This window comes from Procambarus clarkii, chromosome 53, assembly GCF_040958095.1.
Source record: "Procambarus clarkii isolate CNS0578487 chromosome 53, FALCON_Pclarkii_2.0, whole genome shotgun sequence".
Lineage (NCBI taxonomy): Eukaryota > Metazoa > Arthropoda > Malacostraca > Decapoda > Cambaridae > Procambarus > Procambarus clarkii.
This window is the reverse complement of record NC_091202.1, coordinates 30901330-30914281: the sequence shown is the minus strand read 5'-3', so window position 1 is coordinate 30914281 and position 12952 is coordinate 30901330. Positions and strand designations below refer to the sequence as shown.

Genomic DNA, 12952 nt, shown 5'->3' with positions numbered 1-12952 from the left:
CGCTAACGGCCGAAAACCGCGCTATTTTCGACGCTAGCGGCCAAAAACCATGCGATTTTCGCAGCTGGCGGGCAAAAATCGCGTGATTTTCGCTGCTACCGGCCAAAAACCGCGTGATTGTCGTCGCTAGCGGCCAAAAACCGCGTGATTGTCGTCGCTAGCGGCCAAAAACCGCGTGATTGTCGTCGCTAGCGGCCAAAAACCGTGCGATTTTCACAGCTGGCGGGCAAAAATCGCGCGATTTAAGCCGCTTCCGGCCAAAAATCGCGCGATTTAAGCCGCTAGCGGCCAAAAATCGTGCGAATTTCGCCACTAGCGGCCAAAAATAGCGCGATTTTCGCCGCTAGCGGCCAAAAACCGTGCGATTTTCGCCGCTAGGGGCCAAAAATCAGGCGATTTTTGCCGCTAACGGCCAAAAACCCCGCTATTTTCGACGGTAGTATACACTGATGCTTGTGTTTTTTCCTTTATGCTGTGTTTAATGTCAATTCATTTGGCGAGTGTCCCAAGTGCCTGGGTGTCCTGCTTGGTCCTTATCTTTAGGCCCTGGCAGACTTCATGGGGTCTCTGGTATGGGTCATAATGGATTAGCCCAATGAGCCCACATGTGTTATATGAAAATTCAAGAATGTCTGCTCTTGAGGCTTGATTCTCTCATTGTTTGCGTCTTAGTGCTCGCATAGATGTTCAGGATTTGGCCCCAAGGGTGTTTAGCGATTTCAAATGAAAGTGACAACACTTTTCTGAGAACTTCACTTGGATTTACGGGCGGTTTAGTTAAGCGCTTGTCGGATCACGACGTAAATTTACGGTCCGTGTTATAGTGGGTATATACTACTCGATCGACTTGGAGTTTGTATGAATATGTTTGCCATTAAATTTTCGTTTTCTCTAATAGGCACAGTGCCTATTTGAGAAAACGGCATTGTATTGTAACTTAGAGGAGAGACTATCGAGTTTGTGACAACGAGGGTAATCGCCCACTCCACACTCTCTTGTGTTGGCCGCGATCATGATTCTACATTTATATGCATATGTCTGTGTAGAGAATTTTATTCCGAACACTATACAAACAAAAAAAACGGTGTGAAACAAGTATAAACTTGAAAAACATGAGCAAAGTAAAAACTTTTTACGCTCACGGGTACAAACAAGCGTAAGATTTTATTCGCCGCAAATTTATTTGACGCTCTATTGGCCAATTCTACCCATGTTCTTATAGAACTTTCTATTGCGAACACATTGCTATAAAAATGAAATACGTAGCTCGAGAAATAATGTCAGGACAGTGAAATAAGTATAAACTTTCAAAGCGCTGCATCACAACAGTGTCGTCGCTGCTGAAATCATGGCTAACGCTTCGCCCAGTTCCCACACTTGTGCGGAACATAATTAGACATTGATAGGCATATGTCTGGGTGGGGAATTTTTATTGCGAGTTCAGAGATATCAAAATAAGCGCTGTAGGATGACTGTGAGGCTGGCAACAAACGAAAGAGTATGAACATTTACTTCCTGTTTGGGTGTCACGGCGAGTCATCTTCGTGTTTATTTACTTCGTGGTGGGATAGCAAATGCTTTGGCGACATTTTATGCATATGATCTTGTAGAGAATTTTATTGCCAACGCATTGATACCAAAATGAAAAACGTAGCTCGAGAATTGATGTTAGGAGCGTGAAAAAGATTATACACTTTTTTGTGTTTACGCTTGAGCGCCCAGAACGCCGCGCGCACAAAGCGCTTTTTTTTCATGAGTACCGCGCGTACTACTAAAATTGCACGTGGTGAAAGTTTTGCAAAGGTTCCATCTGATGTGGTTTGCCAGGTAGGGAGGGGGAGCCTTTGCTCCAGGCTCTGAAGTATCTGCAGGTTTCATAGTCTAGGCTTTATTTAGTTGTGGCTGTATCTCGACCTCTGAGGTTTGCCCCCTTCCACATACACAGTTGAACTGTCACTTTCCAGCCAGGATTTAGAAATTTCCATTTCTCAAGTGGTGTATTTACCTCCAGTTCTTTTAAATATAGCTTACCTGTAAGGATGCCTGTAACTGTGGTTTGTGAGGAGTTTCAGAAATGATAAATACTTAAACTAGCTTTATATAATGTAAATGGGACTTAAATTTTAACATTTAGACCACTGGGCAATCATTGGCTATTACATAAAGGTAAAACTTGGAGTAAAAAAAAAAAAAAAAAAAACTATATTTTCATAGAATTTCTAAAGCTTGAAAAGCCAAAATTTTCAAAATTCCTTTCTTTTACACTTGTCATCTGTTTATAGGCAGAGGGAGATCACAATAGGAATCAATTTAAAACCAAAATCTCTTAAACAGCTTTTATTGCTTAAAACAACGTAGTTATATACACTATACAAAATTCTTGATCTCCTACTTCCCTATAGAGTGCCTAGCGAAGGGGGGGTTGGGGGAGGGAGGAGGGGCAAGTAAGCCTCGTGACGGTAGCAGTAGCCGGGAGGGAGGTGGAGGGGTGAAACTTTCTTGAAGGAGAGTGAGGGGAGGTCTTGCCCTCAGGGTAACGCTTGGGGACGTGCCTTACCCTGAAGGCGCCTGGACCTAAGGGCAGGAGGGAAATTGGGGGTGATGGTACGGTCCGTGGCACCTTCTTCCTCTGTGGCAGAATAAGGTGCGTGTACCATTTATATAATCTGCATTCCATGGACAGATGTATATTAGAAAAAAAGGGAGGACAAACCCAATGAAAGCCCCGAGGCCCAAAAATAGTACATTTGGGTCGCGCTTTGCTTGGGTTATGTGTATGGAGTTCTCTGGCGAGGGAAACCAGTCTGCACCAGCACCAACACTGGCTTGGGGAGATACAGGGTATCATTGAGCAGTGAATAAGTCCCATCACGTAGCATACTTGTTAAACAGAGATAGCCGCTTTTTTAGTTTTCTTATTATATTCCATGTAATATATATCAAAGCCCACTATTTTTCATGCGCTCTACATTAATAAGAAAACTTAATTATCGTTCACGCCAAAACTAAAATATATATAAAAAACACATCAGATGTCCTTTGAAAGGGTAAAAATAGGTTGAAACCGCAAGAGCTGCTAGTATCATTTTCTATGAACGCTCCAAGACGGTAACCAATACATGTGTGTATATATTTATATAAAAAAGATTTCCTCGATGCATGGTATTTTTGTGGTGGTGTTCTGCCTTAGTTTCTGCAAGGGGGGAAAATACAAAAATGTTACCTTTTGGCGGGAGTCTCACGGGGCTGTGGTCCTAGGGAAGAGCTTCACTCTTAGAACCGAGCAAACACGGTAAGTTTACTAGATGAAAAAATATAGTGATCTCTAAGTAACTGAATTGTCAATGAGGTTTTTAACGAGGCATGAAAATGTATATACTTGCTGGAACAGGTGCTTCAAACCAAGGGGGGGGGGGGGAATTTAGATATTTGAGGGTCAGACCGTCATAAGTTTATTGTTCTTAATGTTTTTAATAAATTAATTATTGGGGAAGTAAACATGTAAACACAATGGCTAAGAATAAAGTGTTTAATCAATATTGATTTTCTATTAAAGAGGGGAATGACCTGGTAAAGATTGGGAACTCCTTTCTTAGAAGTTAAGTCTAATAAGTATTGTATGGAAATATCAAATGATCAGATTTCGATCGAACATAAACATAATTTATTGGGTTATGCCCATGATTAAACTATTTTTTTCTCATTTACTTGACATAAGGAGGGATAATACGGTAGAGAGAAACGGAGCCGGTAAAAAATATTGTAACTTCGAGTAGAGAAAGATTTGGCACAACCCTGCCCAAGCTACTTAACACTTTGATGCACCCGGCACCTGCGAAAAAACTCTGCGCATTGTGCGCGCGGCGTTTTTTTCTCATGAGCGTAAACACCAAACAGTGTGTAATCTTTTCACTCTCCTGACACCAATTCTCGAGCTACGTATTTCCTTTTGGTATCAATGTGTTTGCAATAAAATTCTCTACAAGATCATATGTATAAAATGTAACTAAAGCATTAGCTATTCCATCACGAAATAAATAAAAACGTAGATCACTTGCCGTCTCGCTGTACACCCAAACAGCTACAAAATGTTCATACTCTTTTGTTTGTTGTCAGCTTCACATTAGTCCTACAGCGTTAAATTTTATATCACTGAACTCGCAATAAAATTCTCTATACAGACATATGCATATAAATGTAGAATCATGATCGCGGCCAACACAAGAGTGTGTGGAGTGGGCGACTACCCTCGTTGTGTCACCAACTCAATAGTCTCTCCTCTAAGTTACAATACAATGCCGTTTTCTCAAATAGGCACTGTGCCTATTAGAGAAAACGGAAATTTAATGGCAAACTTATTCATACAAACCCCAAGTCGATCGAGTAGTATATACCCACTATAACACGGACCGTAAATGTACGTCGTGATCCCACAAGCGCTTAAATAAACCGGCCGTACATCCAAGTGAAAATGGCACGAAAGTGTTTTAAGTAGCTTGGGCAGGGATATCCAAGGACGCAGTAAGAGCTAATGTGAGGAAAACTTAGTTAAAACTTAGACCAAGTCTTAATGAAAGCTCGTTAAGATTTATTAAGGATTTTATTATTCAAAATGTATGGAAACAGCTCTTGTTGTATATGCCGTGTGCGCAAGAGTCAGAGGGTGGGTATCGAGAGCCTCAGAGCCCCCAAGAAAGAAATCGTCCCTCAAAATAAACTTGTAAGAGCTTACTCACAATTATGGGCGAGGTGTAGATAGCTTTATGATACTAAGTTTATTCCGAAGAGAAAGCGAATAATAGCAATGAGGCAACTGTTTAACTTGGAGGAATGAAGGTTGCTGGTGAGAGCTGCAAGCCTCTCTCCAGGACCACAACACACCACTTGTGAGCGCTCCATGTTGAGGCATGATTGTCTCTTTTGTAGTGTTAGACGAGAACTGAACTTATTGTACGAACAACAAGGGGGGAGTGTGTGTGAGAGAGAATGAGTGAGTGTGGGATTGAGTGAGTGAGTGAGTGAGAAAGAGAGAGAGAGGTTAGAGAACGAAGAAGTCCTTGAGCAAATCCATAAGGGTCGTGATGAGGGTTCGAACTTATGCCCGGGATGATCCCAGACGCCGCCTTAGTCGATTAGGCCACGACATGGTTAAAAGAATTGCAACCGGGAGTTTCAATTCTTGGAATGGTTGCAACTTAACCATGTCGTGGCCTAGTCGACTAAGGCAGCGTCTGGGATCATCTCGGGCACAAGTTCGAACCGTCATTTACGCCCCTTGTGGATTTGTTCATTTGATGCATCACGCTATTGTGATTTGTGTGTGTATTGAAGCAGTCCTGTTATTAGTCAACAGCGAGTTGTGGAGGCTGTGGCTTCAGCTCCGTAGTAGTCCGGTGTAAAACCACGTCAGTTCCATAAGTCATGTATGCCAAAGTCACTATCACAAAAATGTTACGTAGAAAAATGTCAGAATATGGACACGAACCCGAAACTGCATACTTAAAACACTACCGACAAAAGACATTTCATGTATACTTTTGCCACCCAAACAGAAATAAGAAATTGGCAAAATTATTAAAAAACGTTGAAAACTTACATAAAACTCAGAAAATGTAAAACTGGATTGTGGGCAGTATTCATACGCTTACAAGATCGTCGTCAATGGCCTTGTTTCCTCGTAATAACTTCCGAACCACCGCCACGTACCCATCGTCACGACTGCTTCATCATCTGCTATAACAAGAATCTAAACTTAAACTAAGAAGCACACGGCCGTGGCATCGTAACACCTCATAAGGTAATAATAATAATAATAAAAAAATGTTCGAGAAATCACTACCAGCAAAAGGTAGTTTCGGCAAAAGGGAACGAGGCCATCTTTGCGATCTTTGTGAGGAAAGGCAATCCACAAAATCGCAGCAGACTGCGAACTTGACGGCTGGAGACGCCGGCCAGTGCAGAGTTGTTCTGCTCTCAACACCATGAACCGATTCACACACTTCTTCATATCGGAATCCGAGTAATGTGCAGCAGCAACACAAACGGTATTAAAACATACTGATCGAAGTCTTAAACGATTTACTCAAGCGATAATGTCGAAAGTAATACCTAAAACTTCGATGCTGTTAAATCAAGTTGGGGAAAAACCAATTCTGTTTGAATCTACATTTTCTAAAGATACTTCTTTTCAGATAGGTAGGTCTAACAAACAAACACTAGATAATAAATCTATTTCTAAATTAGAAAGCCTTTCAGCATTTACAGCATATGCGGCGGAAGTATATGCGATCACGAAACCCGATTCTAACTAAGACTATCTGTCCGCTTCGTGTCCATTGATTTTTTTTTAGGAAGTTGGCGGCCCCCTGACAGTGATCAGGTCGCCATATAACGGAAAGTTTTAGTCAGAATGAGTTTTCTGTCTGCAAAAAATATAAAAATATTAGATAAACTTATAGACAATACACGTATAGCCTTAGGACATTTTTCTCTGGCCAAAGGTTCGTAACTAGCACTCATTAACAGTTCCAAGAAATTCTCTAACTTGGAAGATCTCCGTAGAGAGCGAGTTCAGTCTTTCCATTTAGACTAATAACTTGAAGCATACATTTGGTTATTTCATCTACAGTATCAAAATATTCGTGTTCTGAAAATTACACACACTTGCGCAATAGAAATTTCACAAGAATATCCATATCCATTGCTTTCAGAAAATTCTGGGTAAAAAAGATGAAGGACTTTTTTTACCATTTATCTTTATGATAAATGATACCTAAATAAATAAAATTATATACATATATATTTATGTATTAATAGCAAGAGCCAATTTAACCAGTCAATTCACACTACCACGATTCAACTTCTGGAATTGGCAAACGCCTTCCCACAAACAAACAAACGAATACAACACACAACAAAGAAAGAGCTTACGGTATATTCAGCTCATTTAAGCTTGATCGTGGGGGAAACAAAAGCTCTCGCAACAAACATGTATAAATGGGTTGAGAGGAGAGGCTTCTTATTTTGATTGCACTAACAGTACAGACATATAGCGGGGAGAGGGCGGGTAGTTTTGTCAGTCAAGCACTCGCCTCTGAGTTTGGAAAAATTACATTTATTTAGTAGTTGTGTTTTCTGAATCAGGATGTCAACACTCAGGTTTTAAGATGAAAACTTAACGATTTAAAATAAACTTACGTTTCTAAGAATCGTCGAAATTCTTACCAAAAAGCATTAGTATACAACTGAACATTGTGAAGAATAATTAGCACTTGTGTTTCTTAGCAGTTAAAGGTACCATGGCATTGATAGGAAAATCCAGTACCCGTAACCTCTTGAGTACCGCTTAAAACTAGCCGCGAAACTTTATCAAGGCCCACTTATTATACTTTATCAAAAGAATCTTAAAATTATTAACACCCTTTCGAGGGTTGTGTATTATCGTACAGAAACCGAAGAATTAATTCCTATTAAATCGGGTTACCTACATTACATGAAGATTTTATCGCAATGATACAATGCTTCGTATAGTCTCTTTAAAAAATATTTTTAATAATTCCGTCAGGAATTTGGCGCATTCAAAAAAGAATCCCAGATCAAGTAAACTATTGCCTGGTCTATCAGAGGGCTGTCAGAAGCTTGTGGCACGACGCACCGAGAGTTCTCAGACTGACCAAGGAACTGTCACGTTGACAGGGTATCCAGATTTCGGAGGCACCTGTAGACAGAAGCATGAAGCAAGAAATGCTAGGAAACTTACATTTGTCAAAGCATAAGTACTATCCAAGATAGAAATTAATTGCACCTAATACTTGTGAGCAAGACAATAGTTCTTTTCTGTATCTCTTCTCTTCAGTTAAAATAATGTTCTATTGTCCATGCTAATATTGGAAAGACAAGCACTGCATTCCACCAGGCGTCCACCCAAGCATGCCTTTTGTTCCGTCCGGGGGGTTGGGGACTCCTCGTACCCCATGCCCCCCCCGCCCAGGGTCACCAATTAACACCTTGAGCATAAACGCCAAACCATGTAGTAATTTACATACAAATTTACTTAATACCTATTTATATATATATATATGTAAACATATGAAACGTGTCGCTAAATTCGCACCTATGAAAACTACAAATATATCTAATCAATATCCTGATTGTTCTGGCCTGACGCAAAGAGTCGTGGCAAGCGGCCTTCGTTTGGAGCTGGGCCACCGCCTCACTCACACCACAACAAAGAAACAACAAAGATGTTAATATTGATTTCTGGCAATGTATGTTCCACTCCCACGTATATCTTGCGACAAATATTCAGACACGCACTCTCAATTGCTCTAACGTAAACACGGATTCGCAGGCTCTCTCACTGCTAATTTTGTAAGCATACGGAACGTTCTCACACACATGCACGCAAACCATCGCTTGCTCTGATAACTTATTTTGAGCACTGATGCCAGAAGATTTGAAGTCTGAAATGGTTTTGGTGTAATGATTCTTAAAAAAAAAAAAAAATAAATAAAGGATATACACCTTCTGTGTGCCGGGTATATCTTACGACATCTTTGTATTTTGTCATTGTTATAAATGTGATATATATATGTGTATATTTTTTTTAAGGAGAGAATAATACACTGGAGAAACTTACACAACTGGTAAGAATCTTCAGCCGACCATCGCGGAGAATACGTTTTAAGGTATTACAGGCAGACTCTCAGACACCTGGTGGTGTTTACAACAAACCAGGGGATGGCCAAGACCTCTGTCGGGTCCCGAGAACACCAGGGGCCTCAGGAAGACTTCCGACAGGCTCCAAGGACTCTTAGAAAAATCCCCCCTTAAGGCTCCTGGAATAGACCTTGAGGAGCTTAGGAAGGCCTCTCCCGCGAGTACCCGAGGAGGATCCCGAGGACCTCTAATGCTGTACAAGGACCCAAAGAAGAGCCCTCAGTCGAGTCTTCAGCCAAACAATGTTAACGCGAGGGCACTGCCTCACGACCCAAAATACTGATTTAACACAACCAAAAGCACAAATATAGAATTGGCACCATGATAAAAGAGTACTTTGAACTTTTATATATATATATATCTATATATATATAATATATTCTCTTAAAATATTTGATGTTACCAAACATCACACACTAGATATCACATTGTTTATCTCATTTTTTTCCTTATATCTTCCAGAGATAGAGGGCTAATTTTCATGCTTAATCCAGAAAGAGAATGAGAGGGGGAGCGAAACAAATATATACACAAAGTATTACATTTAGAGATCTTCAGTATATAGACTCCCTTATTCTCTCTATGCAGTGTGCCCTATTTTTCCTTAATACCCATTTTCTCTCATACCAAATTGCTCTTGTAATGTACACTCTCACTCTTTGTAGTGAACATTTTCTCTTTTTGCAGATTATTCATTTTCTCTTATAGGTTATTCATTTTCACTCTAGTGTAAAAAGATTTTTTTTTGTCATTTTATATTATACACGTTGAATTCCAGTACAAGGTTATCTTTTCACTTCCCTCTGTATGTGTCAATTATCTTATCCTGGTCAACGTATTCAAATATATGAGGAGCGTCCATTAAGATGCCAATGGTACCGGCGGTGGTGACGGCGAAGAATATATATAGCTGAAGCCGGTCGATCACCATGGCCACGTATTTCCAGTCTTCTCGAATCTGAAGGAGAAAATGTTAATATAGTATCAAAAAATAAATTGAGGAAGTTATGTTATTGCATAATATACCATAATAACAAAAAGCAGCAATACAAATAGGAAATCCATTAGTTAGTTTAGTTCATTTATTATGCACCCCATACCCATCTTGTGGGCGGTAGTGGAAAGGGTTACAGAGGCACATAATGGGCTCAGGGGCTCAACCCCACAATTCATTTAGCTAAGCAAGTTACAATCTTTATTAAAAGTGTAATATTATATTTGGAAAGAAATCAAGTTTAGCAAAATAATCTTAACTTTTGTAGTAAATTTGTTCAATCCAACGTTACGTTTGTGTCATACTATGCAAGTGTATGACACAAACAATGAGAAACCGTACATGCTCTTGCAATTAATTGCAATTAAACAGCTTGATAAACAAATGAATTTTTACAAATAAAAATGTGATTCTGAAGTCTCTAAATTTAAAAGGGATATGACCAAAACCTAACATAATAAAGCCTAACTTAGCCTAGGTCTGACATAACCAGAGCCTAAATTACAAATGAAGATTCACAATAATGTGGATGAAAAATGTTGATAAACCACACACTAGAAAGGGGAAAGATGACGACGTTTTAGTCCGTCCTGGACCATTATCGAGTCTATTTTGATAATGATAATCTACTTGATATCGATAATTGATAATCTACATTATCAATCTACTTGATAATAGTCCAGGACGGACCGAAACGTCGTCGTCTCTTCACTTTGTAGTGTGTGGTTTGGTCAACAGAGCCTAAATTATTCCTGGGTTAGAACAGATTGGGGTATACACCAAGTATATGCAGAAAGCTTACATTTGTCTCGAGCAATGTATACTCTTAATAAATATCCCTTTTCTCCCCCATGGACACAAGAGCGTGTCCACCGGGGGTCACTTGAAGTTGCCGAAGTGGACATATTTTTATGTCCTACGAACAAATATTTCTATAAAATTCAATTCTTATCTGATCGACTTGGGGATAGTATGAACATGTTTGCCATAAAATTTACGTTTTCTTTAGTAGCCACATAGCCTATTTGAGAGAACGGCATTGTCTTTTATCTTCGTGGTAAAACTGTGGTAGATCGCCGATGTGCGGTAACATAACACTTCGCCCACTTCCCACACTCTTGCGGGTGGGCTGCAATCATCATTCTTCATTTATATGCACATGTCCGTGTAGGAAATTTTATTGCAATCTCAAAAGATACTAAATTTAGCGCTGTAGGACAAGTGTGGAGTTGACAACCCTGAAAAGAATGGAAACATCTCGTCGCTGTTTGGAGCTCACGGCTAGTGATCCCCGTAGTTTCTTTATTGGTAGTGGTTTAAATCACAGTTTGGTGACATTTTATACAAATGTTCTTCTAGAAAATTCTATTGCAAAGACATTGGTACAAAAATGAAATGTGTACATCGAAAATTAAAAAGTGCATACTCTTTTCACTGTCCTGACCTTAATTTTCAATGTACATATTTAAGTTTTTGTACCAATGTGTTCGCAATAGAATGTTCTAGAAGAACACATGTATAAAATGTCACCAAAGCATGAGTTAAATCGCCACCAAATAAAGAACTACGTCGATCACTAGCCGTGACCTCCAAACAGCGACGAAATGTTTCTATTCTTTTCAGGGTTGTCAACTCCACACTTGTCCTACAGCGTTAAATTTGGTATCACTGAGATGGCAATAAAATTTCCTACACGGACATGTGCATATAAATGTAGAATGATGATTGCGGCCCACCCGCAAGAGTGTGTGAAGTGGGCGAAGTGTTACCAGTTACCGCACATCGGCGAAACCAGTATTGAAAAGTGTATATTCTTGTCACTGTTCTGACCTTATTTTTCTATATACGTATTTCATTTTTGTACCAATGTGTTCGCAATAGAATATTCTGGAAGAATATATGTACAAAATGTCAAAGATGCGTTAGACCAGCACCAAATAAAAAAATACTACGTCGATTACACTCGTCGAGTCAACAATACAATAGTCTTACCATGAAGATACAATACAATGCCGTTCTCCCAAATAGGCCATGTGGCTATTAGAGAAAACGAAAATTTCATGGCAAACATGTTGATACTATCCCCAAGTCCATCGGATAAGAATTGGATTTTATAAAAATATTACTTAATCGGACGTAAATTTAGGTGGCTCGTGCAGACTCAAGGGAAGGATATCGGACCTATATTTAGGTCCGCGGGGGGCGAAAGTGTTTTAAGGGCCTTAGAGCTTTCAACTCTGAAGTTAAAGATAGGGGGTGACCATGACACACGAGTGTCAAATATTAACCCCAGAAGTTTAGCAGACTATTTATACGGAAGAGGATTACCATAAAGCGACAAAAAGGGGAGGGGGGGGGGTCGAAGAGCGACCCGTTTCCAAGTAAAAGTCATAGCTCAAGTCTTAGTTGTAGAGAACTTTAAGCCATAATTGGTGGCCCAGGACGACACGGCATCAATCTCAAGTTGAAGTACCCGTTGGAGGAAAGGCGAGTCATCACCTTGACAGCAGAGGGTAAGATCGTCAACAGAGCTGAGAATGTCAGAGGGAAGGGACGAAAGAAGACCTTTGAGGACACCCAGAAAAAGAGTAGTGCTCGGAACATCACCTAGTAGTGCTCAGAAGGGGAACACCTTCATATCGTCGAAAAAGAGGCAGAGAGAGAGAGAGAGAGAGAGAGAGAGAGAGAGAGAGAGAGAGAGAGAGAGAGAGAGAGTGGTACTAAGCCTCACTCTAAAGGAACGTCAAGAAAAGAAGCTTTGGAGGAAGAGAGGGAGATTACCGCGAAGGCCAAAAGAACCGAGTTGGGACAAGAATATGGTATCTCCAGGGTGGTGTCATCTGCCTTATCCAGGTAAAAAATGACAACGGAGGTCCTCGAAGCAAAGTCAGTTCGAATATAGACTTTTAAGTTCACTAAGACATCAGTCGTGCTGCGACACTTGTGAAAGCCAGTTTGAGAATGGAAGCGATGGTAATAGCGTTCAAAGAACCACATCAGACGGACATTGACCATACGTTCAAAGAGTTTCCAGACGCAACTCGTTAGAGCAATGGGGAAGAAGTCTTTAGGGGATGTCCCTGGAGAACCTGGTTTCCGAATAGGAAGAATCTGGCCTGACTGGCCACAAGCCAGTCCTCAGGCACTGACGGCGACTCCCAGATATGGCTATAAATATTAAGTAAAATTAAACGTGTATGGAGGGAGATGGCGAAGCATCTCATAATGAATGTCATCAGA

General features: G+C 40.2%; 1 protein-coding gene across 2 annotated transcripts in view; it reads right to left on the bottom strand.

Moving 5' to 3' along the window:
• Positions 1–2322: 2322 nt before the first annotated feature.
• Positions 2323–12952, bottom strand: part of nAChRbeta1 (nicotinic acetylcholine receptor beta1) — a 146108-nt gene continuing 135478 nt past the window's right edge. For both annotated transcript variants that reach the window (XM_069304852.1, XM_069304851.1), the window contains exon 12: positions 2323–9676. In XM_069304852.1, coding sequence (XP_069160953.1) covers positions 9512–9676 — 165 coding nt within the window. In that variant the 3' untranslated portion in view covers positions 2323–9511. The remainder of the gene's footprint in view (positions 9677–12952) is intronic.